The sequence below is a fragment of the Lissotriton helveticus genome, chromosome 5_1, assembly GCF_964261635.1.
Source record: "Lissotriton helveticus chromosome 5_1, aLisHel1.1, whole genome shotgun sequence".
Taxonomy (NCBI): Eukaryota; Metazoa; Chordata; class Amphibia; order Caudata; family Salamandridae; genus Lissotriton; species Lissotriton helveticus.
This window is the reverse complement of record NC_136065.1, coordinates 497054970-497082049: the sequence shown is the minus strand read 5'-3', so window position 1 is coordinate 497082049 and position 27080 is coordinate 497054970. Positions and strand designations below refer to the sequence as shown.

The 27080-nt window shown below is 45.8% G+C and overlaps 1 protein-coding gene across 2 annotated transcripts in view; it reads left to right on the top strand.

The window, feature by feature from the left end:
- Positions 1 to 27080, top strand: part of VPS13D (vacuolar protein sorting 13 homolog D) — a 2979414-nt gene that overhangs the window by 1572710 nt on the left and 1379624 nt on the right. For both annotated transcript variants that reach the window (XM_078642819.1, XM_078642818.1), the window contains one exon: positions 26223 to 26373. In XM_078642819.1, the coding sequence (XP_078498945.1) occupies positions 26223 to 26373 (151 nt within the window). The remainder of the gene's footprint in view (positions 1 to 26222; positions 26374 to 27080) is intronic.

Below are 27080 nucleotides of genomic sequence, written 5' to 3'. Positions count from 1 at the left end.
TATTCCACATTACTCTCAACTGTGCCAGGAATTTTAACTGCGCCTTGGCTCCTAGGCTGTTCAACTCCTCCAGCCATTTTCCCAACTCCACTGCCTTGCTGCGGTGATATGTGATATATCGAATCTTATGTAGAAGGTAAAGGGGTTCGAGCTGTTGAAATGTATGGGGCCTTCTTTTAGTGCGTTGGAAAGGATCTGTTCTTTTATGGTGTATGTCAAAAAGTTCACCAGGATCTTTCTGGGTTTCTGTTTTGTAAGATTTCTCCTGAAAGGGTCACGATGTACCCTCTGTATGTCATGCAACAGGTCTACCTCTGGTGTATCTTTTAATACTGTCCCCTTCAGTAGGGATATGACAAAGCCCTTAATATCGCCCCCCCCTCCATGGACTCCGTCACATTCAGGATTCTTAGATTATTCCGACGCGAATAATTCTCCAAGCGATCAATGTCTTCCTTGAGTTCCTTATTCTGTGCAGACAGCTTAGTAACCTCTGCTTCAGTAGTACTCATCGACTCCTTAATCTTAGGGAGTTCCAACTCCATTGCCTCGGTCCTGAGAGTTACCTCATCTACCCTCTTGGTCAGTTCTTCACATGAAGCTTTTATTGCTGTTGGTTGGCCTCGGATACTGTAAATCTTTTGGCCATCTCAGCTTGGTTAGTTTCCGATACTGTAAACCTACTGGTGATTTCTTCCTTCATGGCCAATAGTATAGCGGCCAACGTTCCTGCAATTGCTTCTGGTTTATCCTTATGGGACTCAGTACCTGTATCCGTACTGTTCAACATATCTGTGCTTCTAGCCGATGATATGGTATCCTGCATGCCACTTGGACCATCCTCCTCTAATGCCGAATATCGATTAGTTAGACCTATGTCTGGATGTATTGTTACCTCTACTTCCACTGGGACGGTACAGTTATCGGTGCTGCTTCCTCCGACCCCTCCCTGTGGCGAACCTCCTAAGGTTGAGAGTGCCGAGGAGATTGATTACCCTTATTATTCTGAGCGGGCTAAGTAGAGGTTGTATGCTGGGAGGGTCGAGCTTCCAATGTATGGCAGCTGGAAACAGAGGTTGTAGTGACGGTATTAAACATTACTTTATAGTAAGTTTTAAGTGAGGGGGTAACTTTTATGCTTGCCTCTGCCACTTTAGCTCCTTTGTTTCTACCCCTGCTTTTAATATTTTTAGGGCTTAGATACTCTTCAGAGGTGTTCTGCCTAGTTTTTCCCCTTCTTGCACGTTCCTTTATTTCCAAGATAGGGGGTGATATGCGTGGTGGATATGCAGGTTTTCCCTTGGATGTATTTAACACTGTCCTGGCCCTTAATGTATACCTGTTTCTTATTTCAGGGAACTGGTTTTCCTCAGTGTTACTAGCTCTGTTTGTAATCTCTTTACCAATACCAGCGCCTAAGCCCTTGTCACCGCTTCCCTCTACGTCCATACACCTTACTGAGGTACTCTTAAAATTGCTGTTATATATTTGGGGGTTACGTCCTCTGAAAGCACTGGCCCGTGTGCTGCTCTCACCCCCTCTGCCCCCCCGGCAACACTCTGTCTCGAAGCATACACCGCTTCACTCCCTGGACACAACGCTACTTGCGGTTTCTGTTGTCGCTCTCCCCGCTTCTCCCGCCGCGTCAGCTCCAAAAAAAACTCCAGCTGGCTCTGCGACCATTGACCCGGAACTCTAACAGGGCGGAATCGCGCCTCCTCCGCAGCCTGGCCGCCTCCTTCCACAGCCAATACCGGTTCGTCGAAATGCAGACGTTGACACCGTCCCCTTTGCTCATGTGGGTCTCTCCTCCAGCCGATCTCTCGTCTCTCACCATGAGCGAGCTGACGCACACCGATATCCGGGGGCATGCTCGATCGGCAGTGGTACAGTGCGAAATAATGCGCAGGGTTAACAAAAAGATTTCAAAGAAATTATCATATGGGTCTACAAGTACTCCATAAAAATGCAGGGAAACAGCTGCTCCATGGGGGAAAGAAGGTGGCTACGGCCGTTTAGCTAGCGGCCGCCATGTTCCTCCTAAGTTAAGCGTTTGTGACCACATACAGTAACCCAGTACAGCACTACAAATGGACACCACACAAGGTTTTATATTAAAAAAAAAAAATAAGTATACTTTGTATAGAATTATCACAAGACCAATAAACGACAAAAAGAATCCACAGTACTATTAAATTTCAAGCGTTCTGGTTAAAAAGGTGTAAATCAAAGTTCTGTGCGAGTCGGTAGCCTTGTCCGGCTACGACGTGCTGAAAGAACACAGAGTCTAACAAATCCAGCGGACCGCGGCGGTCCGGGCCCACTCAAATGTCGGCATACTCAAACACAGTACCTTTTCCTTGAGGCGGCCGGCACGGATGTTCCGGGGATTGTCGCGGTGTACAAAAAGAAAGCGTTGCAGGTCACGGTGTTCCTTCGTTGCGGTGCAGGCTACTGCACGTTGACGACAACGGTGAGCTCAGAGCTGGCGTTGTTCGGGGCGGACGTTGCTTGTTGCCGTGCTTCCAGCTTTACGGTGCGGCGTTCGAGCCGGAGTTCCGGAGCTGGCGTCGGTCAGTCCGGACAGCGGTGCGAGTCGGGCGGTGCGTCGCGAAGTGTGCTAGGCGGTGCCCAACTCCGGTGCGGTCACAGGACTCGAAGTCAGCAGCAGTGGCGCGTCGGTCACACCAGTTCGAGTTGGTGTAGCGATAACCTTTCAGTCGCGGTGCAAGCTACGGCTCGTTGACGGCGGCGAGACGGAGTTGGTGAGCACAGAGCTTGCATTGTTCGAGACGGACGTTGCTCAGTGCGGTGCCAACAGGACACCAGGCCGGTCGTGAGAGTCGGTCACAGCTGCCTGCCTCTGTAGCCACTGGAACAGCAGCAATTCACAAAGGCTGGTGAAGTCCACTGGTCCTGTGACTTCGGTCAGGGGGCAAGCTCTCTTCCAAGCCCTTGGAGATCTTTTAACACAAGTTGAAAGCAAAAGTAAAATCCATGAAATCCTTTCTCCTCTCTAGGCAGCCAGGCAACCACTGCAGGCCAATCCCCCAAGTGGCACTTCAGCTTGGGAATAGTCTCTCCTCAGTTTCTTCAGGTTCCTTCTCCTGAGCAGAGGTTTCTTCTTGTCAGTTCCAGGAGTGATCTAATTTCATGGGCTCAGGTTTCCAATACTTATACCCCAAAATCCTTTGTTCTCTGAGGGGAGAGGGGCCTGTGCCCAGTTCAAGCCAGTTCTGAAGCACTCTGTTTACCAGACTTCTCCTTCCCTTTCACAGCACAGGGCAGGCACATCAGACGCCCCACAGGAGGTGGAGCCAGCATTGCCAAAGGCAAGTGCAGTCCAGGAGCACTTTGTTGACAGTCTTCCTTCTCTTCTTTCAGTGTGCAGGGCAGAGACATCTGACGCACCACAGGGGGTGGAGCCAGCACTGTGGGGGGCGGGCACAGTCCTATTCAGGTCCCAGGTGCGACTCCTCCCTCCCATCTGGTTGCAGATCTCCCTATTCACCACCGGGCTGCCCCAGCCTGTCTCCTGGAATTCCGTCGTCCTGTCACACACAAACCCAGACAAGGAATACACAACCTAGCAGAGGTGGGCTCAAATGGTTAGGCAAGCAAATACCTACTTTCTAAAAGTGGTATTTGCAATCACAGAATATTAAAATAAACGTTACTAAAAGATGTGTTTTATTTTTCTGAGTCCAGGCATACTAAACTCGAATTTCTACCATGTTCTCTGGGTCTGCTAGGATTATAAACATGTAACAATCCAGCAGCCTATTCTATCCTATGGGGGAACAGGTAGCCTTGCAATAGTGAAAACCGAAAATGGCTGTAATTCACTATTAGGACATGCCACACACATCAGGTCTTGTCCTACCTTATACTTACAATGCCCCTGCCCTTGGGCCTACCATAGTGGTGACTAATATGAAGACAAGGGAAGGTTTAGGGACTGGCAAGTGGGTGCACTTGCCCAGTCAGCATGACAGTACCAGACTGCACGCAGGCTCTGCAATGGCAGACCTTAGACACATTTTACAAGGCTGCGTCTGTGGGTGGCACAACCAGTGCTGCAATCCCACTAGCAGCATTTGGATTTACACGCCCTGGGCACACTCAGTGCACTGTACTAGGGTCTGACAAGTAAACCAAATATCCAATAATGGAAACACTAATCAATACATCAATTTACAGTAGGGCGCACTCGCACGGTGGCACTGGACAGCAGTGGCACAGTGCCCAAAGCATCTAACACCAGAAAAACACATGAGGCAACAGCAAAAATGGAAGGGAGACCCATGCCAATGGTGCCAGGTCTAGCACTTACCTACCTCAGATGATGTGGCACACAGGGATGTGTGCCACGTTGACTCTTCGCTTTTCTCTGCACCCAAACAGAAAGGCTGCAAATGCAGTTTAAGAGAGAAATAGAATGCCTGGGGAGTTTGCATTTTTTTAAGGAATAAAAGCGCAGAAAATAGTTCTCTGAGTTTGGTTGATTTTTGTTCCGAGCATCAGGGTTCAAGCCTCAACAAGAAAACTACACCTCCCACTCTCCTCACAGTAAAATTTTCCATGTTTTTCAACGTTTTTTCAAAAACTGGTTCCACTATCAGCTGCTTTCCCTCTTACATTTAGAATTTCTTTTGGTTTGCAGTCTTGAATTTGCATCACAAGTTTTTTCTCCTTCTTGTCACTAATAAACTATAAACATGACATGACTTTTGACACACTTTCTGTCTATTTAGCAATTCTCTTGTGACTGAACACTAGATTTTACATTATGATCATCTTAAAAAACCAACATTGAAATTGTATTCTTTTTTCCATTTCTCCCTGACTCGTTCTCTTGCTTTACTTTCCCTCCTTTTTTCTTCTTTATTTGTTCTGTGCAATTTGAATATTTTCTTTTTTGTGTTTTTGGTTTTCTTAATAAGTAATCTCTATATGAATTGCTTGACTGCCCAGTTTTTGTATAGTATGGCTCATGTTTGTTTGGTCATCAGCCTTGAGCAAGACGTGGGCATGTCAGCCACTTTGGGCAAAACACATGTCGACTTTATTTTCTGGTACATCAGGCTTGAACCCTAATGCTCACAATAAAATCAACCAACATCTTAGATAACTTTTTTCTGGGCATTTATTCCTTAAAGATACACAATCTCCCTAGGCATTGTCTGTCTCCCGTGAACTACTTATTCGGATACCTGGTGGCATTAGGGGTGTTGCCACATGACAGGCAATCCTACCTTTGGAATACTGAATATGGGTCCTTTCCAGGTCATGTAACCCATTGAACCTTGCTAAACAACATGTAATGACAGTTTGCATGAGCTTGGTGATTGGCCACTTAGGGTGGCACAATTTGTGCTGCAGCCCTTAGGGACCCTCTTTAGTTCCAAGGTCCTAGGTATCAGAGGTACCCCTTACTAGGGACTTATAGGGATCCTAAAGGGGTACCAATTGTGGAACAATGGTACAGTTCAGGGAAAGAACACTGTTACTAGGTACCGGGTTAACAGGAACACAGAGCACACCTTCAGTCAAAGTTGCATCAGATACCAGGCAAAAAATGTAGGATACTGCAACAGAGTCCAGTTTTCTAGAATACCCAATTGTTTAGGCAAACAGACTGCCATGGGGAGCAGATAGGGGAATCCAGTTGACAATTTGATTTCCCCAGGGGTGTGTAATCCTGAGGTAGCCACACCCCACAGGTATGTTAGGGAGATCTGAACACCCAGAGAGGGGTCTCACCATCTTGGGAGTGGACAGAATGGTGAATCCAGGGATAGCCAGACGCCACTGTCCACCGGATGTGGTCACCAAGTGGGAGGGAACCTTCCTTCCCTGAGGGCATTTTCCAAGCATACCAGGGGCACCACTGGCACCCAAACCTCAGATCTCTACTGACGGGAAGAAGGACTGAAGGAGGACCACCCTGCTGCACCGAAGCACCAGCAAAGAGAGGTTGCACCGAAGAAAACTGCACCTGGTGGTTAGCGAAGGGACCTTGCCTGCCTTGTCCTGCTCCATTAAAAGGTTTCTCCAGAGCCCAGACAAGCCAAGAGACTGCAAGGGCCAGCCGACTGGCCACATGTTAAGTTGGTAGCCAAACATTTTAATGCCGCTACAACCTCTGTTGTGCACAGAGTTGCACCCGAGTTTGCTGAGCCCGGGAGTGCTGTTGGAGAGTTGCTGGGACCCTCAGAAGGAGAGTTATCAGCCAAGGAAGGATTGGCTTGTGACCGCAACATCGGGCCACTGGTAGTCCATTGGCAATTGGACTTCGCCAGACTGGCAAGGACCTCTTGGGAAGTCGACCCAGCAACCTGGAGACCCCCATCATCTTCATGGACCGAGAAATATCTGCAGAAAGACCCCCGTCGAACGCGTTGCATTAACTACATCCTTGGAGCATCTTCAGCATCCTTCATCCGTTGCACCAGGACTACTCCATAGTAATCTATTGCAATGCGTGTAAAGTGCCTGGACCTATTTGAGGTCTGCTTCGTCTGTGGAGGTAACTGTTTCTAAGGACCTTGCTGGTCACCCTGACTAGCTCCCTACTGGAGATAGTTGCACCATGTACTTCAACTCAACCACATTGACACATACACATGTTTTCCTTGAAAATGTTTGTAAGTGTCAAATCGTTGAATTTGCCATGGCTTGTTCCCAGTTGAGTGAAAATGCTTTGACTTATTATTTCCGGTAAAATTAATATCTCTGGAACCCTCCAGTATATGTTTTTTGTTTTGGTGCCTAAATCCTTATAAAAAATATTGTTTAATTTTTGTAAATTGGTGTCAGATTTCTTGAGTGTTGTGTCGATTTCTTCTTCAGTTGGTTTGGTGCTGTTTCAATGCTTTACACTATTTTCTCTGTGTACATCTTGCTGCTCCGTGCCACAGCTACCAAGATGATGCTGAGGGTTTGACAGACTAAATCTACTGGACCTAATGGGATTGATAAGAGTATTGCACCGTGAACTGGAACAACCACACCTTATAATACACCTAATTTCCTCACATGGAGGAAAACTGTAAGCCAGTTGTCGCACAAACAATTAGATAGTTCCCTGTAGGCACATCATTGTATCTATGTGTTTCAATTTGTTTCTCTAGACACTCAATGCAGAATATGTACCTTTTGATGGTTCTTAATCTTGTTTGGAATTTTTCATACATTCAGAAGGCAGATTATATTTAGAATTATGAGGAAAGCCAACAGGAGATTTAAGAGCAACATAGTATTCAGTATTTATTTTTATTTAATGAACATTTGTTGTATGTTGGCATCTTTTATTTAATAAAAATCTATTGTAAGTTGAAATGAAACGTGTAAAAGTGAGATTCTGATGGATACCTCTGCCTGTGGATTCCTCACCTTTTGAATACCCCCTGGGCCAGCATTCCGCGGAAATTCTTTCCTAGCTCTTCCACGTCGACGAGGACGTTATAATAGCACGGCTCCGCTCGCGACTCTGAATGACGTCATCGGAGCCATAAGAAGACCTCGTCGGCGTGCTGATGATCATCTCCCTTTTTTCCGCACCGTCGACACATAGCGGTTTTTCTGGGGACTCTCCATTTTCTATAGTGATTACTTTGTTTCCTTGACGATTTCTAATGGCTACTTGTAGGAAGTCTGGATTTAAGCCCTGCAGGGAGTGTGGCGGTCACATGTTGATCACCGATCCCCATGATGATTGCCTTTGGTGCTTGTCTTCTGATCACGACGTCGATGAATGTCGAAGCTGCAGGAAGATGAATCCGAAAGCCCTTAAACAACATGAGGCTAAACTTTGTATGGCAAAAGCCAGAAAGGAGCAGAGGGCTCGGAAGCGTGCGAAGTCATTGTCTTTCATAATTCGAAGTCAAGTAAACACAAGAAGTCGAAAAAGAGAGATGGTTCTCGGCGCCGTTCGTCAAAGAACAGGGCTTGGAGGTCGCCTTCTCCAGCTAAGCGGCTTCGAAGGCAGGACTTTGTATCTCAATCTTTTACTCCATCTTCATGGGCGACGCCCGTTCAATCTCTGACTCCGAGGTCACCGGCGCCGAAGGGCTCTTCGACGCCACAAGGTTCTCTGGCTTACAGTATGTCTCTGACGCCCAGGGAGTCGTCTCCAGTTCATGTGGCTTCACCTGTGCAGGCCCTCCCGCCACCGTTGGTGCCTCAGGAAAGCAGTTCTAGATCCCCCATCTTAGAACATGTTGGTCCTGTACGGGGTTGGGTGTCCCACTACCTACAAGATTAGAAATTGATGACTTCAGACCGTTGGGTTTTAAATCTTGTAGAGAATGGGTACGCCCTCCCGTTTTTAGAGTTTTCTCCTCCTTACCCTCCTCGCCAGGGTTGGTGTTCAGAGGACCACTTACTGCTTTTGCAGCAGGATGTTCTTATCTTGTTACAGAAAGGTGAGATAGAGATGGTTCCAGAGCAGGAGAGGGGTCAGGGGTGCTACTCCCAGTATTTCCTGATCCCCAAAAAGGACGGTCGATTGAGGCCGATCTTGGATCTCAGGACTTTGAATTTTTACCTCAAGCAGGAAAAGTTCAAAATGTTGACCTTAGCTCAGGTTCTTCTTGCGCTGCAACAGGAAGACTGGATGGTGTCCATCAATCTGCAGGATGCGTATTTTCATCTTCCCATCCTGAAGTCGCATCGGAAGTATCTCCGGTTCACAGTGGGGTCGCAACACTACCAGTTTGCGGTTCTTCCACTTGGTTTTACTTCCGCACCTCGGGTCTTTACAAAGGTGATGGTGGTGGTAGTTGCACATCTCAGAAGGTCAGAGGTTCTTGTTTTTCCCTATCTGGATGACTGGCTGTTGAAAGCCAAGACTCTGGAGATGTTGTTGCGCCACTCGCAAGCGACAGCGTATCTGTTGTTCAAATTGGGTTTCTCAATAAATGTTCCCAAATCTCACCTCATGCCTTCTCAGTGCAGCCTGTTCAAAGGGGCAATACTGGACACTACTGTGTGTCAGGCATTTCCGCCTCCGCAGCGGATTCTCGACATTCAGGAGATGATTCCTTTATTTCACAATCGGGCGGTTGTTCCAGTCCTGAAGGTTCTACGTCTGCTCAGTCTGTTCGCTTCCTGCATAATGTTGGTCATTCATGCATGCTGGCATATCAGGGCACTCCATTGGTGCCTCCGCAGGCAGTGGTATCAACACATCTGAAATCTCGGGGAGAATGTCAGAATCTCCAGAGATGCTGCACAGGAGCTGACTTGGTGGAGTGTGCAGGGCAACCTGCATCAAGGAAAGCCCTTTCAGCCTCCTCCGCTGGTGGCCACAGTGATCACGGATGCCTCGACTCTAGGGTGGGTTGCTCATCTGGGGGATCTGGAGGTCAAATGTCTTTGGTTTCCAGAGGAAAGGTTGCTTCACATCAACCTTCTGGAATTGGACAATCGTTTGGCACTAAAGGCTTTCCTTCCTTCCCTTTGCGGTCAGTCGGTTCAGGTCCTGAAGGACAAGACTACTGCGATGTGGGGAGGAGGGAGGAGTGGGGTCGTATCATCTCTGCCGAGAGGCTCTGCGACTCTGGTCCTGGGCTCAGGTCCATCAGATTTTTGTGTTTGCAAATCATCTAGTCGATGTGCGGAATGTTCGTGCGGACACTCAGTTGGCATTACTCGGCCTCTCACGAATGGCGGCATCATCCGGAGGTGGTCCATCACATCTTCGAGATCTCCTCAGTTGGACCTATTTGCCACTTACGAGAATGCGCACTGCCGGTTGTTCTGCAGTCTCCAGTATCCGATGCGGGGCGCGCTGAGGGACGCGTATACGTTGGATTGGAGCTCACAACTCCTTTACGCGTTTCCCCCCCCATACTCTTGATTCCTTGGGTTCTGAGGAAGATTTGCCAAGACCGGACCCAAGTTATATTGATCGTCCCGGATTGGCCAAGAAGGGTGTGGTACAGAGATCTTCTTCACCTCTCATCGCACCCTCCGCTCCGTCTCCCTTTCAGGGCAGACCTCATCTCGCAGTCGCAGCGGCAGGTTCTACACCCCCACCTCCAGAGCCTTCACCTTCATGCCTAGAGTTTGAACGGGGCAACCTGAGTACCTTCTCTCTGCCGCCTGATGTGGTGGATGTTATTTTATCGTCCAGGCGACACTCCACTAAGTCTATTTACTCCTCCAGATGGTCCAGATTTGTTAAATGATGTGTAGAGAGGGCCATTGATCCTTTGAAAGCCCGTTTGTCTAATATTCTAGAGTTTTCTCTTTCTTTGGCTCAGCAAGTTTGTGCTGTGGCTACAGTAAAGGGATTATTTGTCGGCTTTGTCTGCTTTTCTATGTTTGCCGGATCAGCCGTCTTTATTTAAGTCCCCCGTTGTTATGAGGTTCATTAAGGGCCTTACTAATAGGTTTCCTTCCACTCCTTTCATTATGCCTCAGTGGGATTTAAATTGTGTTCTTACCTTTTTAATGGGTGCTCCTTTTGAGCTTCTTTATAGTTTCCATTGAGGCTACTCTCTTTTAAGACGGTGTTCTTGATTGCCATTACCTCGGCTAGGAGGGTAAGTGAGCTTCAGGCTCTTAGTTCTAAACCTCCTTTCTTGACCATTCATGTGGATAAGTTGGTTCTTAGGACCAGGGCTGCTTTCCTTACTAAGGTGGGCACTCCTTTCCATATGGGACAGTCCATTACCTTACCTACCTTCTTTCCTCCCCCTCACCCTTCCAAGGAGGAGGAGAGACGTCATCGTTTAGACCCTAAGAGAGCTGTCAGCTTTTATTTGGACAGAAAAAAAGGATTTGAGACTGGACGATCAGCTCTTTGTGGGCTACTTTAGGAAGATGAAAGGCAAGGCTGTTTACAAGTGGACTCTCTCCAGGAGGATCATCTTTTGCATCAAGGTTTGCTAAGCCTTGACCAAGAAGGACCCTCCTGAAGGTATCAGAGCTCATTCCACCAGAGCTAAGTCTTCTTTTTCTGCTTTGGCTAGAGGTGTTTCTGTTATTAACATTTGTAAAGCTGCAACTTGGGCAAAGCATTATTTCTTGGATTCGGTGGTTAGGATGGATGGTCTTTTTGCACTATCTGTTTTACAAGATTTTTTGGTCTAGTGAGGTGGACAGCCTCCTCCGGGAGAGGTACGGCTTTGGGATTCAATTCAAAAGGTGAGGAATCTACAGGCAGGGGTATCCATCAGAAGAACAAGTTACTTACCTTCGGTAACTCTTTTTCTGGTGGATACAGTATCTGCCTGTGGATTTCTTACTGTCCCACCCGCCTCCCCGTTGTCCAGCTGTTTCTACCAAAAGATGCTTTAACTGTTTAACATCAGTGTTTTTTAATATGTCTTAATCATGCTTATGTTTTAATATTCAGTAATGCTTGGTCTGTTGATTTTTCTCCATTCCTTTATTGGTTATGCATTTGTATATATATATATATTTAGTATACTATGTGTACATGTGAAAATGTGTCGGTCCGCCCGTTTCCCTTGGTGGCACGGAAAAAATCGGTGGAACTGACGCCAGCCCGCCGACGAGGTCTTCTTATGGCTCCAATGACGTCATTCGGAGTCGCGAGCGGAGCCGTGCTATTATGACGTCCTAGTTGACATGGGAGAGCTAGGGAAGAATTTCCGCGGAATGCTGGCGCTGGGGGTATTCAGTCAGTCAAAAGTACTTTATTCGGTTCATAACAAAAACCATAAAAGTATGCTACACATCAAAGTCAAGACCACAATAAAAAAATAATGAGAAAAAGGTACAGGTATATAGTCAATACAAAACATTATTCTGTTTAAAAACATACACTAACGAGATAGATAAGGGATTTCATTACATCTACAAATATCATATAACTAGCAGCCCGTCCCGACGTTGTCCGGGTATGAATTGCTGCCGGCCAGTAGTATATTGTTTTATAGGATTTTGTTTTGATAGCATTTCTTATCTGTGACAGGCCTGTGAAACGCTCCGATTCACAGTGCACTGCTAATGCACTTGAGTGCGCGTTCAGTAGTGTGTGAACTCGAGTTTCCCTACTTTATTTTTCCTTGCAATATTATATAGCGCAAACTCGACAACATGGCATGAGCACAATTTACATTACAGAAGAACACATTCATTTGTGGTAGGCACGGGGAGACCGAGCGATTTGCCTGGAATCGCAGGATGTTGAGCTGATGCCCAGATTCGAACGTAGCTCCCCAGCTCTAAAGTTCACAATTCTAGAACTTGTGAGGTGAATCTAAAAGTGTATGTCGGTGCTGGCCATCAATGAGAGAGACATGTGCATTTTTCAAATCGGTGGTGAAAAAATATGAGTATGTTGCTGGAGATGTGGGCCGCCGTGCCACCAATGTACTTACCGGGGAAGGGTAAACACCCATTATTCCGCAACTTTCTTTCCGCATACCATCACTCCGCATACTTTCATTACGAAAGTACCATGACTCCGCAATGCCATTAAAACGCATGGCATTACATTTTATATGCTTTTACCACGCATACATTTACAACAAAATTCGTTGTAAATGCATGAATGGTAAAAGCATGTTTTTTTAAATGTTTGGATAAGGTAAGTATGGGTATAGGGGTATATGTTTTGGGGTACTGAGGTATATGTTTTGGGGTGTTTGGGTATTTTAAGGGGTCAGATATAGTTTTGGGTTATGGGGTACAGGGGTAGTTTTAGGGTTTAGGGATAGGTATGTGTTTTGGGGTACAGGGGTATTTTTAGGGTTCAGGGCTAGGTTTGGGTTTTGGGGTATAGGGGTATTTTTAGGGTTCAGGGGTAAGTTTGGTTTTTGGGGTACAGGGGTATTTTAAGGGTTCAGGGCTAGGTTTGGGTTTTGGGGTACAGGGGTAGTTTTAGGGTTCAGGGCTAGGTTTGGGTTTTAGGGTACAGGGGTATTTTAGGGTTCAGGGATAGGTTTGGGTTTAGGGGTACAGGGGATATTTATAGCGTTAAGATGGGTTAGTGTTTAAGGGTGTTAGGGTATTTTAAGGAGTAAAGGTGGGTTATGATTATGGGGTGCAGGGGTATTTAAATGGAGCAGGGTGGACACACGGAGCTGGAATGTACAGAACCTGGGAAGAAAAAACAATGAAATATTGGGCACAAAGCTCACTTTTTTTTCCGTAATCCCGTGCCCCACACACACGCCCACGCCCCCAGCACACGCCCACAGCACACAATATGAGACATGGCATGAAGGGCGAAACGTACCCCCCCCCCCCCCCCCAGCGTTTCTCACGCCCCAGCACACGCCCACAGCGCAACGCAGACACTCCCACAAGGGACTACTTTGCTGGCACAGTTCTTTTACCTTTTAAATGTATATGGTGGGCGTCTGCATAGCCTATGTTCTTCTGCTGCAACTGCCCTTTCCAACGCTGTATTGGGTGTTGTGATTGGTGCTGTGGTTCCTGAGATTACCCGCCTCAAAGGTTTGGGCTCTCTCTTTATTATATTAGTATAGAAAAGACTGGTTAAAAAGCGAAAAACAGTTAGTTTAAAAAACAGACAAAGAGCTAGATCACAATTCATAAGGTCACCGCTATGTACAATGGGTCCACTTAATTTTCCTCTTAAGTCTCATGGCTATTGTCAGGAAGTTTGCTATGTTAAAAATCTCCCGAACATTAGACAGCAGCTGTAAGTGCAAAAGGGCGGGTTTAGCTTGTCTGAAGCCCTTGTCTTTAATAAGAGGCCTGATAAACCTTTTGCGAACGGGGCAAAGGTGTTCACAAAAGAAGATAAAGTGCATAGTGTCCATGATGGAGAATCCGTCACAAGAACAGATCCCCAAATCTATCTCCTTGGTCCAACCCGGGCGATCTGTGAGAAGTAGATGGAATTTGTTCAGTCTAAACTTTGTCAATAGGAATCGGTGGTTAGAATTATTGACAATTCTTAAGTAGGGTTCCATCTCACTTGAAGTTATAAGCAACTGGTGAGCCCTTACTGTTGGTTTACCCAGCCCCTTTTCTTCTCTGGCCAGGAATGCCATCAGCTTGTGCGTATCTTTCACCCATTTAACGTCCCCCTTCAGTAGGTTGTTTGGCTGCTCAAACAGCTCTGGTCGTCCCAGTTTAGCTGCCATGTTTTTAACATTGTTCAGCCAGGGGATGGAGTTACCATGCTCAAGGGCTAAACAGTCCCTGAGAATCTCATGGTTCAACTCCAACTCGGGGTTCAGCCAAATTGTTATCCATTTCAGAAGCGGGGCTATGGCTATACGATCCTCTAAATAACCTACACCGCACTCTTGATGAGCGATGTAGCCAGAAGTTGACCTATCCTCTGCCACCTGCATGGCCTTTACGTTTTTAAAACCCCACAAATCAGCTCCATACATTGCTAGCGAGATACATTTGGCAACGTATATCTTTAGCACCGCTTGCAACGGCTTTATTCCCAGTTTGAAACCCAAGACGGCCAGGATAGACCTTGCAAAGGCATTACGTTTTGCAACCAGTTGGGGCAACCATGTGGATTTATCATCAAATATAACCCCTAGATATGGAAATCTTAACACCCTAGAAAGAACATTCCCTTCACAGTGCAGGGTCTTAATTTTTTTAGGTTTACTGCCCACAATCATTATGTGCGATTTAGTAAAGTTTACGCTAAGATCTGGCGCTTTCATAAAAACGGCAAATGAATTTAAAAGACATTGCAGCCCTACTGCTGTGCGTGCGATAAGAGCGGCATCATCCGCATAAAGTAATGCCGGGATGAGGCGCTTGCCTGCCCTTGGTATATCCTTTCACACCTCAACTAAAACAGTGCCTAAATCGTTAATGTAGAGGGTAAAGAGTAGGGGGGTCTAAGATGCAGCCCTGCCTTACCCCATTTGTGATCCCAATCTTACCCGTACTGTTACCCAGGCGGTCAAATCTAACTGTAGCCGAGAGGTCTCTGTGCAGATCAGCAACAAAATATACAATGTTTTTATCCATACCCAACTTAAGGAGCAACCCCCATAATTTGGACCTATTCACACGGTCGAAGGCCGAGGAAAGGTCCATGAAGGCTAAATATAAAGTACCTTTTTGGGCGATTGTATATTTCCCAATTAATAGTTGTAGGTTAAGACTCTGATCTATGGTCCCTCGGCCTTTCCTAAACCCATATTGTAGGGCCGAGAGGGTATTAGTTTCAGCCAACCAATCAGTGAGTCTGCCTAAAACCACCCTACCTAACACTTTTACCGCAGAGTCAATAAGTGAAATCGGGCGATAACAACTTGGGTCCCCTCTATCACCTTTCTTAAAGATGGGTACAATAACGGATTCAGACCAGGTACCTGGAATACCCATTTTACACACCCTGTTAAAAACATTAGCTAAAACTCTAGACCATGTCTTGACGTCTGATTTAAAGAGGTCGGCTGGGACGCTGTCAGGACCCGGAGCCTTATTACTTGTCATCTTCCCGATGGCGTCTGCCACCTCTGTCACAGTGACTACTAAAGTATAGGGTAACAAGGTGGGGGTGGATATAGACATCTCCCCCAAGTTTTCCCCTTCATAGACTGACTTAAAATGCGAGCACCACACCTGCTCCTGAATACCACAGTCCAGTTGGCCATTACAGGAATCCTGCAAGAAAGGTTTATTTACGACTGCCCAAAATGTAGAACTATTCTTAAGGACATCTATAGAGGTTAATTCTTCCCAGGCTGCTTCCCTAATTTCCCGTCTTCTGACTTTCAGTGTGTTTTTATAGGCTTTCCTTAATAAGGCCACAAGGGCCTTGTCCACTGGTTTGCGTTTTAGGGCGGCCGTCAGCTTTTGGTTTGCTGATGAACATTTTTGATCAAACCAACCCATCCCAGCGGAATCCTTCCCTTTACCTGGTCGTCTAAGATTGGTAGCGACCTGAGTACAGATTTTTGTGTAAGCCTCTAAAACCTCCTCATTCCCAGCTTGCACGTTCGTGCATATGTGCAGCTCAGTCCCTACTATATTTAGGAGGTTATTAAAGAAGTCTTCAGGTATAACTCTATTTCATTTAATTCTGCGGGCCTGATCTGTTGGGCGGATATCAAACTTATCCATCCTGTTGTGACCTACCTCTGGTTTTTTAATCAGGTCCTTAATGCTAGCTACCACTGGGTTATGATCACTAAAATGTGACCAGACCGCTGAGTAGCCATGGATCTTATCTCCCAGCGTAGAGCTACTAAAGATATAATCAATCACTGAATGACTTCCATTCCCTTTAAAAGTAGGTATCTCCTCATCCACCATAGTTGGAAGCATTAGACCATTATCTGCCAAGATTATTTCAAGGAATTCTCCTTGTGCAGAGTGCTCAAAGTGGGTATCCCCTTGCTCTGTGGGGCCTAATTGATCTAGTGCCTGACATTTATCCGGGTATCCGTGAATGTTAAAGTCGCCCAACACTATGATGAAACATTGGCGATTATTCGCCTCTTTATAATCTGCCAAGAAAAGTTTTAGCATGGCCAAATGGTCGGTCGTGGTGACTCTGTCATATGAATTATAAAAATGAATAACTAAAATGCTCCCCACTCCACTACAGACTATTTGGACTGCCAAGCAGTGTGAAGATCCTGTGTCTAATTGTGTATGGGTTCCTGGGATGGTAGCCGAGATTAATGTAACCAATCCACCCTTCGCCCTCCCCATGTTAGATGCTACCGTGGGGATGAAGTGGGTGGTGTAACCATCTAGGCTAAACAAGTTCCCAGTGTCCCATGTTTCTTGCAGCCCAATGATGTCAGCCTCACCTATAAATGTTCTCCAAGTCGGGTCATCTACTTTATTTTTAAGGCCAGCGATATTCCATGTTGCAAGCTGTATGCTTGCGCCCGTCGCTTGTTGGACCAGCCCGACTGTAGAACTGATATTACTTAGTGCTGGGTCTGCACCAGGGGGTGTGGAAGGAGTGGCAGAAGTAAGTAAAACTACGGGTGAACCTAGTCACTCGATATCACTCAGATTTGAGAAGGTATCAAATCTGTTGAAAACTTGTACAGAAAATTCGTAGGGACCTCTCCCATTCAGTGGTTCTCTATTCACTACCCCATTATTATGAGGGGGATAAAAAAAAAACAAAGGGAGCACATTCACATACTCATGTTGAGTTCTAACTGACCCAGCTTGTCTCAACATGTCATCAACCAATCTGGGAGACCTAAAACTTATGACAACACAATCGCCTTCCAAACTTTTCTTGGCTTTACCCACCCAAGGCACCCTTCTTATCATTTTAAAGTTGTTATACAGATGATCACCTAGTACAATTTTATTGGACAGATAATGAAGGGCTTTGTTTTTTAATGTAATCCAGTGTTCGTTATGTCCATCTTGAATTTTTGGCACGTTAGCCAAGATTATGGTATAAGGGCATGCCTCCGCTGGTAAATGCAGTGACATGTCTCTATTAGAGGGCAATGGGCGAGTACTTGACTTTCCCCCTGGGCCCCGAGGACCTTGAATCCCTCCCTGCGTGGTTCCTGTGGCTCCTGGGACTAAAGATGGAACATTAGATTTTGTGACCGGGGCTACAACTTGTGGTGCAGGTTGGGAAATTGGGGTGATCCTGGAGTCCAGCAGGTTATTAACAGAAGCTGTGACTACACTCAAAGAGTCAACTACAGGTGGATTGCTCCCTAGAGTTAGGCCTTTGTTGTCTTTAAGATGTTTTTCAATTAGATTAAGTCGGCCATCTATTTTCTCTAATTTATCTATTAGTGGGGAGGTAAAGAGTCTGAGCCGTTCATCCATGATTTTTATAAAGTCAGACAACAATCCCCCCCTCTCTTTGTCGGCATCTAGAGTAATATGATCAGTTCCTCCTGCACCCCTGTCCTCAACAACCTGATGGGAGGCAAGTATTCTTTTACAACCCAGCTCAGATGTAAAATTAGTGTTCCTTGGCTGTTTAGCCTGTTGGAAACTCCCTTTGGGGGTGTTCTTGGCTTTCCTTTTTCCCGGTATGGCTTTACAACCTGTAGCTGTTGTACCTATCCTCGCCCTTAGGTGTCTAGTACACATCACCGTAGGAGAGGGGACTGGGCTAGTTACAGGTGGCGGGGCAGGGGAAATCGACAAGCTAACCTCTAATACAGACCCATTGGGAGCTTGATTGGACTGCAGATCAGACAATGGGGCAACAGTAAGAGCAGGTACCCCGGCAGATGATGGTGAAGAGTCTGTTTGCCGTAGGGGGTCCGAAGACAAACTCCTCTCCACTAGCTCGATTTCTTTTGCCACTGCGGAATCTGCTCTTATTAGGTAAGCATCAAGGGTCCCCACCCCTCCAACGCCTATACACACTTTAGGGTTAGTTTTAGCCATGAAAACAGTACCTCAGTTATATGGGGTCAGCGAATGTTCGTCCAGGGATTACAAAGGGATGGGCCCAGCCCCGCCTCTTCTGGCCTCTGAGGGCCTAAGAGGGCCCACCCTTTGCCCAGGCTTAGCCCGGCGCTCCCGCGGCACGGAGGGTAGAGTTCAATTTAAAGCACCTCCTGGCGCGTAATCAACAGAAGCGGCTTCCGGCTGCAAAGGCACTTGGAAATTGTAGTGCTGCTTGTGCCCCCTTGGTCCCCCCCCCCCCACTGCGGCCGCGCTCAAGTTGGGAGGCTGCGGCGGCGGGGAGAGACCAGATGCGGCGGTGGGCGGCTCAGGGCAAAACGGGTCCCGAAATTGAATGCTCCCAGCAGGTACAGGATACGAATAGAATTAATGCATGTTCTCCAGTATTAGGGTGTCTTTCATAGATTCACATGCTTGAATTTTCCCCGTCGTCGGAGTGGGAGTCCCACTGTAAATAAAATAGCAATAATATACTATATATATATATATATATATATATAAGTAACAACATAAAACCTGAAATATGTACAAGAAAAAAGGCATAACCTGCCTACACATATTTCTACATAGGAATGCATGGGAAAAGGAAAAAACCATATGCAGTCTATCCTTGTCATTATGTTGGTCCAAACTGCAGCAAATCCGGCGACAGCAACCCTCTAGAACCTTCTCCTCAGAGCTCAGCACCTCGGATGTTCTACCGCACGTCGTGTGAAGGGAGTCTCCCTGAGCTCTGCTCAGTTTTCTTCAATTTTCTTCAATTTTTTCTTCATAATATCACAGTTTAGTAATGTCTTCTTACATGAAGTCTACCTTCAGATCCTGCGTCACTTGTGGGAAGCTGAGACCTTTTCCTGTGAGCCCTCATGAAGAGTATATGGACCAGCACTCTGCCTGTCTCTGACATGGTAGGTGGGGAAGGGGTTGTTCTTGTGCTTAGACTTTACCCCCCTTCTGATGTGGGAGGATTTTTTTTGTTTGTCCTGCACTTTAAGGTTTTAAGTGATGCTTCTCCTCTACTTCACCAGCTGAAGTAACATCACAATTAAGGGGTCTGTGGCCTTCTTTGAGTCTGCCTCCCACATCTACGTCCACGAGATTTACTCTCAGGCGTCTAGACTCACTCTGCAAACTTTTCTACGTGAAAATGTGCCAGCTTGTCGACGATACAATCAATGTACTCTCTGACGACAATCTCTGCCGTCGCTGGTGCTCTGCAACGACAACGCCTCCAGGCACTCGTCGACGACAGTGAGGACAGTGCCCTCTTGTCGACTACAGGCTCGTCGACCTCTGGGAGTTTTCGGCGATGGTAAATTTCTTCGACAGTTGGCCTCGTCGACGGTAGGCTCGTTGACGGTAGGCTCGTCGATGGTGGCCTCGTCGACAGCGGCCTCGTCGACGGTGGCCTCGTCGACGGTAGGCTCGTCGACGGTAGGCTCGTCGACGGTAGGCTCGTCGACGGTGGGCTCGTCGACGGTGGGCTCGTCGACGGTGGGCTCGTCGACGGTGGGCTCGTCGATGGTGGGCTCGTCGATGGTGGGCTCTGTAAACGGTGAGCTTCGTCAACATTCAGCTTCGACGCCAGTTGGCTTCGTTGACGATGACCCTGTCAACTGTTGGATTCGTCGACGGTTGCGCCCGTTGACAGTTGGTTTCACACACTGTTGACTTTTATGCACAAGGCTTTTGTAGACGATTTATTTCGTCAACGGCAGCTTTCCGCTACATCCACGTGATGGCGTGATGGCTTTTTACTTCTGCCATTATTCTTCTTGGACAGCACTTAGCCGTATGAGCATGTTTTTTCTTCAGATCAGAATTATGTATTTCTGACAGCAAGGCTGCCACGGCCTGTACCATGGCGGGATTATGTCTTCTCTTACAACTGGCGTTCTATTGCATTTCCCCTCCTTATGAAGAGAGCGGCGAATCGTTTTCCCCTTTCCCCTCGTCCTGGGGAAACCACAGAAGCAAGTTTGTTCTGTTCCTATCATAGACTTTATTTAGCAAGAAGGTGTTAAACTCATGCAGAGGCCAAACTTTGTGCCGGCGTTTTTTTTTTCCACGCCTCGACAGGAAATGGGCAGCTCCCCACTATTCACCTGCTTTTCTCTGTGCCGCCTGAGTAATGACTGTCAAAGTCAAAATAAACTTTATTTCGATTGCTTTTACAATCATAAAAAGTACATGTTACGAACATTTAGATCAGTTTTATAGAAAAGTGGTTAAGAGTACATTATTTACAGATACATCAAATTTTGTAGACAATTAAATGTAAATTGTGCGTAAAAGGTTTACAATGCAGAAACAGCCAATTGGGATCGAATTTTCAGACAAGCCTTTAAAAAATAGGCTATACTCTTAGCAGCAAATTGGGAGTCTAAGAACTGTAATGCCAAGAGAGAAGGTCTGCATCTTCTCAGTCCCAATTGACGGAGAAGTGGGACCAACCAGTGTTTACGCGGAAACTCATAAAAACTACAAAATAAAATTACATGCAAAGAAGACTGAGGAGTTTTGCCGTCACAGGGGCATGTAAATAGTTCACGTGACCAGTCTGAAACCTCAGGGAACGAAACGAGACGAAAGAAGCAATCAAAACGAAATCTAGTTAAAACATATCTATCAAAATTTGACAAATAGAAAGACAGATACGGTTGAATGCCAAAGGAGGATTGAATCGCCATTAGTTGGCTGTTTGAGTGTTTGCCCATTGCTGAAGACATGCGAAGATCTCTTAGATGGGTGACGCATACATTTTTCAGAGTCTTTCTAGGCATGTCGATGAGTAAAGAAGGATTAGTAAAAAAAACTAAACAATTCAGATCATTCAGAAAATTAAACACATAAAGCAACCAAGGAATCTTTTTCCAATAGGTTAGGGATAGACAATCGGTTATTAATGACCGAGTGAGATGGCATTCTTCTTTGGTCCATATGCGGTGCCAGAGGAGAATCGGTTGGTATCTAATGATATCAGTTAGAAAGTCCAAACCTAGCTCGATGTGACTTCCATAATTTGGAGCACTTCGAGGGAGGGCTAATACATATTTTAGAAAGGCATTTTCGATTACCTGGAGTTCTCCAACAGGAGCATAGCCCCATACACCCGCTCCGTAAGTTGCCACACTCACACATTTGGCTTGATACATTTTGAGCAACTCAACGGGCGCAGGCTTGCCCAACTTCCTGGAAAAAGATATCAGCGCCATGGTTGTACGCTGGAACTGCATTTTTTTGCTGGTAATAGCAGGTTTCCATGTGTTATGATCGTCAATAAGGATCCCCAAGTAAGGGTATTCCCTAGCATTTTCTAATCTGACGTTATCTATAAAAAGAGATTTGCGTTTCCGGGCTTTCTTACCTATATACATCACAAAAGTCTTAGACTTGTTTACTCTTAACCCAAGCGAAAGCATAAATTGAGTAATGACTGAGTCAGGCGGCACAGCGATTATCTTGCAAGCCAGTTGGGCAGGTATGCCGCCAGATGTGCTCTGACATGTTGGCGCTAATAGAACTTATTTCAGATTCCTCCAAACCTCACGCTTTGAAGATCCTGCAGGAGGGAGAGAGAGAGAGAAGTGCATCAGAAATGATACACTGTGCAGCGGACATTGCGTGTACAGCTCGCATTAGGGGCAGTCTGGCAAAGACAATTTTTTGATTCAATGCTACGTCTTTCGCAAGGAGGTTCAGACTTCAATACTTCACTTGCCTTTTGATTGAGGATCCCTTCTGGCCAGCATGTTGTTGAGGCACTGCAGACCATCTTAAAGGACACAATAGGCACGGTACCAACAGGTCCTACATAAAAAATCATAGTACAGCCGAGGCAACTCTTCTAAGAAACAATGGATTACCTTGAACCTACCTTTACTCCCTCCACAAACGTCGGAGGTCTAATATCTCACTTTTATTCCAATTGGTCAAAGGTGACAGAGGACCGTTGGGTTTTTAAACGTCATGCCCAAGGGCACACTCTAGAATTTGTCAAATTTCCCTCTTTCTACACCTCCAAAGGCACCTCCACCTTCTCATCTACTGTTGTCGTTTGCACAAGTGTCTATATGGATACAAATAGGGACCGTCGGAGTGGTTCCGAATCTGCAACAGCGTTAGGGTTTACTCTCAGTTCCTCATCAACAAGCAAATGAGTAAAGTAGCGCATGATTTTAGATCTTTGCGCAAACTTTACAAATGTTATCCCTCAAGAAAGTCCTAAAGTTCTTATGCCAGAACGATTTTAAAGCTACTCTCAAACTCCAGGATGTCTATTTTCATGTGCCAATCCTTCCTAATCACAGGAAGTGGCTACGCTTTACAATAGGTACAAATCATTTTCAATTAAAGTCCTACCTTTTGGACTTAGGTCTGCTTCACGTATCTTTACGTAGATCCTGGCACCAGTGGCAGCCTATCTACGTCTGCAAGGCATACAAATTTATCATTACTGAGACAACTGTATAATAAAGGTTCGCTCTTATTTTCAAGCAGTCCAGCACACCCAGACTTGTCAGTCACTGTTTCAAAACCTGGTTTTCAATAAATCACGACAAGTCCCAACTAGTACTAGCTCTGATATGAACGTTTCTCAGAGCATCAATCAATACAAACCTAGCAAAGGTGTTTGTCTCACACGAACGACGGGCCTGCAGTTCCCACTTGGTGGTTCTGTTATGTACAAAAAAAAAAGAGGTCCGTTTCAGTGGATCCTAAAAGTCATTCCTGGCCACGGCCTCCACCTGCATCCTGTTGGTTCCCATCTACAGATTACACATGAGAAAATTGCTAGAGGGGCTAGACAAGCAGTGGTTGCAGGTCTCCAGTTCATTCGAAGATCTCATTCAAATCAATCCTCGGATGCAAGAGGCCTTTTGTTTGGTGGATCCAAGACAGAAATTTGTAGAAGGGGTGTGCGTTTCCTTCAAGAAGCGCCAAATTACACAATCACCACAGACGCATCCATCGAGGGTTGGGGAGCATATTTTCAAGGGCTGAAGGTCAGCGGGAAATGGAACCCTCAACAGCAGGCTTGGCACATCAATCTGCTAGAGCTAGGTGCCATCTTCTTAGCCCTCAAATCCTTTTGTCCAATCATTCAAGTGGCCACAGTATTGGTTCGCTCAGACAATACTTCAGGTATGCATTACTTAAACAAACAGGGAAGAACGAGGTCGGTTCTTCTATCTCAGAAAGCCCAAGAGATATGGGCTGGGCGATATGACACAGGATCAAACTCTTGGCTGTTCATGTGCCGTGAGTTGCAAATGTGCTGGCGGACACCCTCAGCAGGTCAACAGGTGTCCAACCACGAATAGGAACTGCATCAGCCAACGGCGGATCGAATCTTCCAGCAGTGGGGTCATCCCGATCTGGTCCTCTTTGCGACAAAAAAGAACAGCAAATCCTGTTTTTTTGCAAGCTGGCATCCCCACAGGGACTCGCAGGGGAAGGCGTTTTCGATAAACTGGTCTCAAATATATGCTTACGCCTTTCCTCCGATACCGTTGGTTCCGAGAGTTCTTCGGAAGATGAAGATAGAGCAGTGTCGTTTGATTCTCATCACCCCCAGGTGGCCTCGCCTATACTAGTTCACCGAACTTCTTCTCCTCTCAGACTGCGATCCAATACAGTTTCGACCAATACCGGATCTCCTCTCCATTCAAAATGGTCAAATTTGTCATCCGGATTCGGCTTCTCTAAAATTAGCAGCTTGGCGCCTGAGCACCTTTAATTAGCTCATCTGACTATCTCGGCGGATTGTAAGGAGGTACTGGCTTACGCAAGAGCACCTACTAAAATAAAGACATACAGACTTTAATGGAAGAGAATCTGCATTTGGTGCTAATCTTCTGGGGTTCACCCATTTCATGCAACGCCGGACCAGATATTACCTTTTTTCTTGCACTTGGCAAGATCAGGCTTATCTCATGCAACGTTGAAGGTCTTTTTGGCAGCCATTTCAAGGTAACGTCAGGATGGGTCCACCTCTCTTTATTCTTCAAGAATGCAACAGTTCTTTAAGGGACTATTCAGACTGTTTCCTCCTGTATGTCGTCCGCCTCCATCATGGCATTTTAATGTAGTATTAGCGCAGCTCATGCGCCACCCATTTGAGCCAATTTTCAGGGTGTATTTCAAATTCCTAACATGGAACGTTTTTCTTTTGCTAGCATTAACTTCTTCTAGAAGAGTCAGTGATGATAAAGCTTCACCGTCATGTCACCTTTCTTACAATTCACGTCCAATTCTGTGGGTCTACGTACGAACCCAAGGTTTATCCCTAAGGTGTCTTCGGGTTTTCACCTGAATGAACCAGTCATCTTAAAGATGTTTTTTCCTAATCCGCAATCCCCTGCGGAGAGGGCATTACATACCCTTGACAACAGAAGATGTTTTAAAATTCTATTTGCAAAGGACCTCTGTCATTCTCAAATCCGATCAACTGTTTATTGCCTATGGAAAGATACGGCAAGGACAAGCAGTGTCTAAACAAATCATAGCTAGATGGATTTCTGCAGCTGCTGACTTTTGCCATCTTCATAGCTTATGACGTTTTTCCACAAAGGGCGTCCAGTTCCCAAACCTACAATTGCACGTTGGGTTTCCTCGTGCCATCGCTTTCTACCATCAACAGGCAGGCGATCCTCTACAATCTTCAGTGAGGGCCCATTCTACCAGGGCGATGTCGTCTTCAACTGCCCTGTTTGCTGGGTGCCGCTGCATCAGATCTGCAGAGCAGCCACGTGGTCAAGCAGGCACACGTTTACGAAACACTACTGCCTGGGTGCCATCAACGCAGAAGACACTGCAGTGGGACAGGCTGTGCTTCGCAATCTTTTTCAATAAGGTGAGCCTCTGTCTTCCCTCCTCCATTATGGTTTACCTTATTACTATATGTCTTGCATGACTATATACATATTTGGTCTTATAAGTCTATGCATGTGTATCATGACTGGGAATTTTTCTTTGGATATTACTGCTTTCTATTCCATATTCAAGCATGTAAATCTATGAAAGACACCCTAATGCTGGAGAAGAACAATTGTTACTTACCTGTAAACAGGTGGTTCTCCAGTATTGGTGTCTTTCATAGATTCACATGCGACCCTCCCTCCTCCCCTCAGAGGCTCTCTTCTCCCCATAGACTCCTGGGTCACTCTTGTGCTACGAAAATCTGAGGTGCTGAGCTCTGAGGAGAAGGTTCTAGAGGGTTGCTGTCGCCTGATTGGCTGCAGTTTGGACCAACATAATGACAAGGATAGACTGCATATGTTTTTTTTCCTTTTCCCATGCATTCCTATGTAGAAATATGTGTAGGCAGGTTATGCCCTTTTTCTTGTACATATTTCAGGTTTTATGCTGTTACTTATATATATATATATATATATATAGTATATTATTGCTATTTTATTTACCGTGGGACTCCCACTCCGACGACGGGGAATATTCAAGCATGTGAATCTATGAAAGACACCAATACTGGAGAACCACCTGTTTACAGGTAAGTAACAATTGTTCATCCACACCTGGACTCAGTCCCCCTCAGTCTGGGGGTATTCAAAAGGTGAGTAATCCACAGGCAGATCTGTATCCACCAGAAAAATCGTTACCGAAGTTAAGTAACTTGTTCATCAGTACCATTAAAACTGATAAACAGAGTCAACCTTTAATTATAATTGATTGAGTTCACTTGGTCAACAAAATATGACATTTGACAATATTGTAGTACCTACCTTTTATTTGACAAACAGCAGGAACTATTATTATACTGGTCACATGCCTACATTTTGTTCCATGATGTTTTAAAATAAAGCATTTCATTGTTTAATAATATATTTTAAAAATGACCCTTTAATGTGATATTTTTCCAGTTTTCTTCATTGCCTCCAGTTCGGGTGGTGTTTGCTGTCACCATGGAAGGGAGTGCTCGGAAGGTTATAACAGTTCGTTCTGCATTGATTGTGAAAAACAAATTAGACACTCCAATGGAATTGAGACTGGACAGCCCATCGGCTCCTGACAGTAAGACTAATCCACTAGTTGTTTGGTTCTCTGCAATTTCTTCTTGAGAACGTGATCAGCACTGTGTTGAATGTAAGGGTGGAGGGCAGGTTAGCTATTATCTCAGTTATCTTTCTATTAGATACTAGTCTCCCCAGATTTCTTGCCATTTAAAATATTTCCATGAATCAAACTGGACTCTAATTTTGAAATCCCACTAGAGTCTTATTAGAATCATCAGACATTTTCATAAGTGTGCCAACAGTAACAGCACCATGCATGCTACAGATGCCAATGGCATGGAACTTACTTCATTTGTATTTCACATGTATTCTTTCACCTTTTCCCTCAACACATATTTGGTTTTAAAGCATTCATGTGTTGCATGGGTCGATAATAGATGTTGACCCACTGTATCAATGGTGTTTTCCGACTCCTGAAGGGGGAGATCCATTTATTGACAGCCAAAGCCTTATGAAAATGTAACACACAAGTTTCAGATATCTGCCGATAACGCAACTGATCCAGATGCACCACGACTTCACAGATCTATTGGCGATGTTGCATCAGATTGAGGCCTTTAGAGAAGCAGTGTTGCGAGTCTTTGGCACTCTTCCGACTGCCTTTGGCATGCCGTTGGGCCCCAAGGATCTGGGGAGTTCTCTAATTAAGTTACTGCTGGCTGATCTGCCCCAACTGTGTTTCCTGAACCTGTCTCAGGTTCTGCC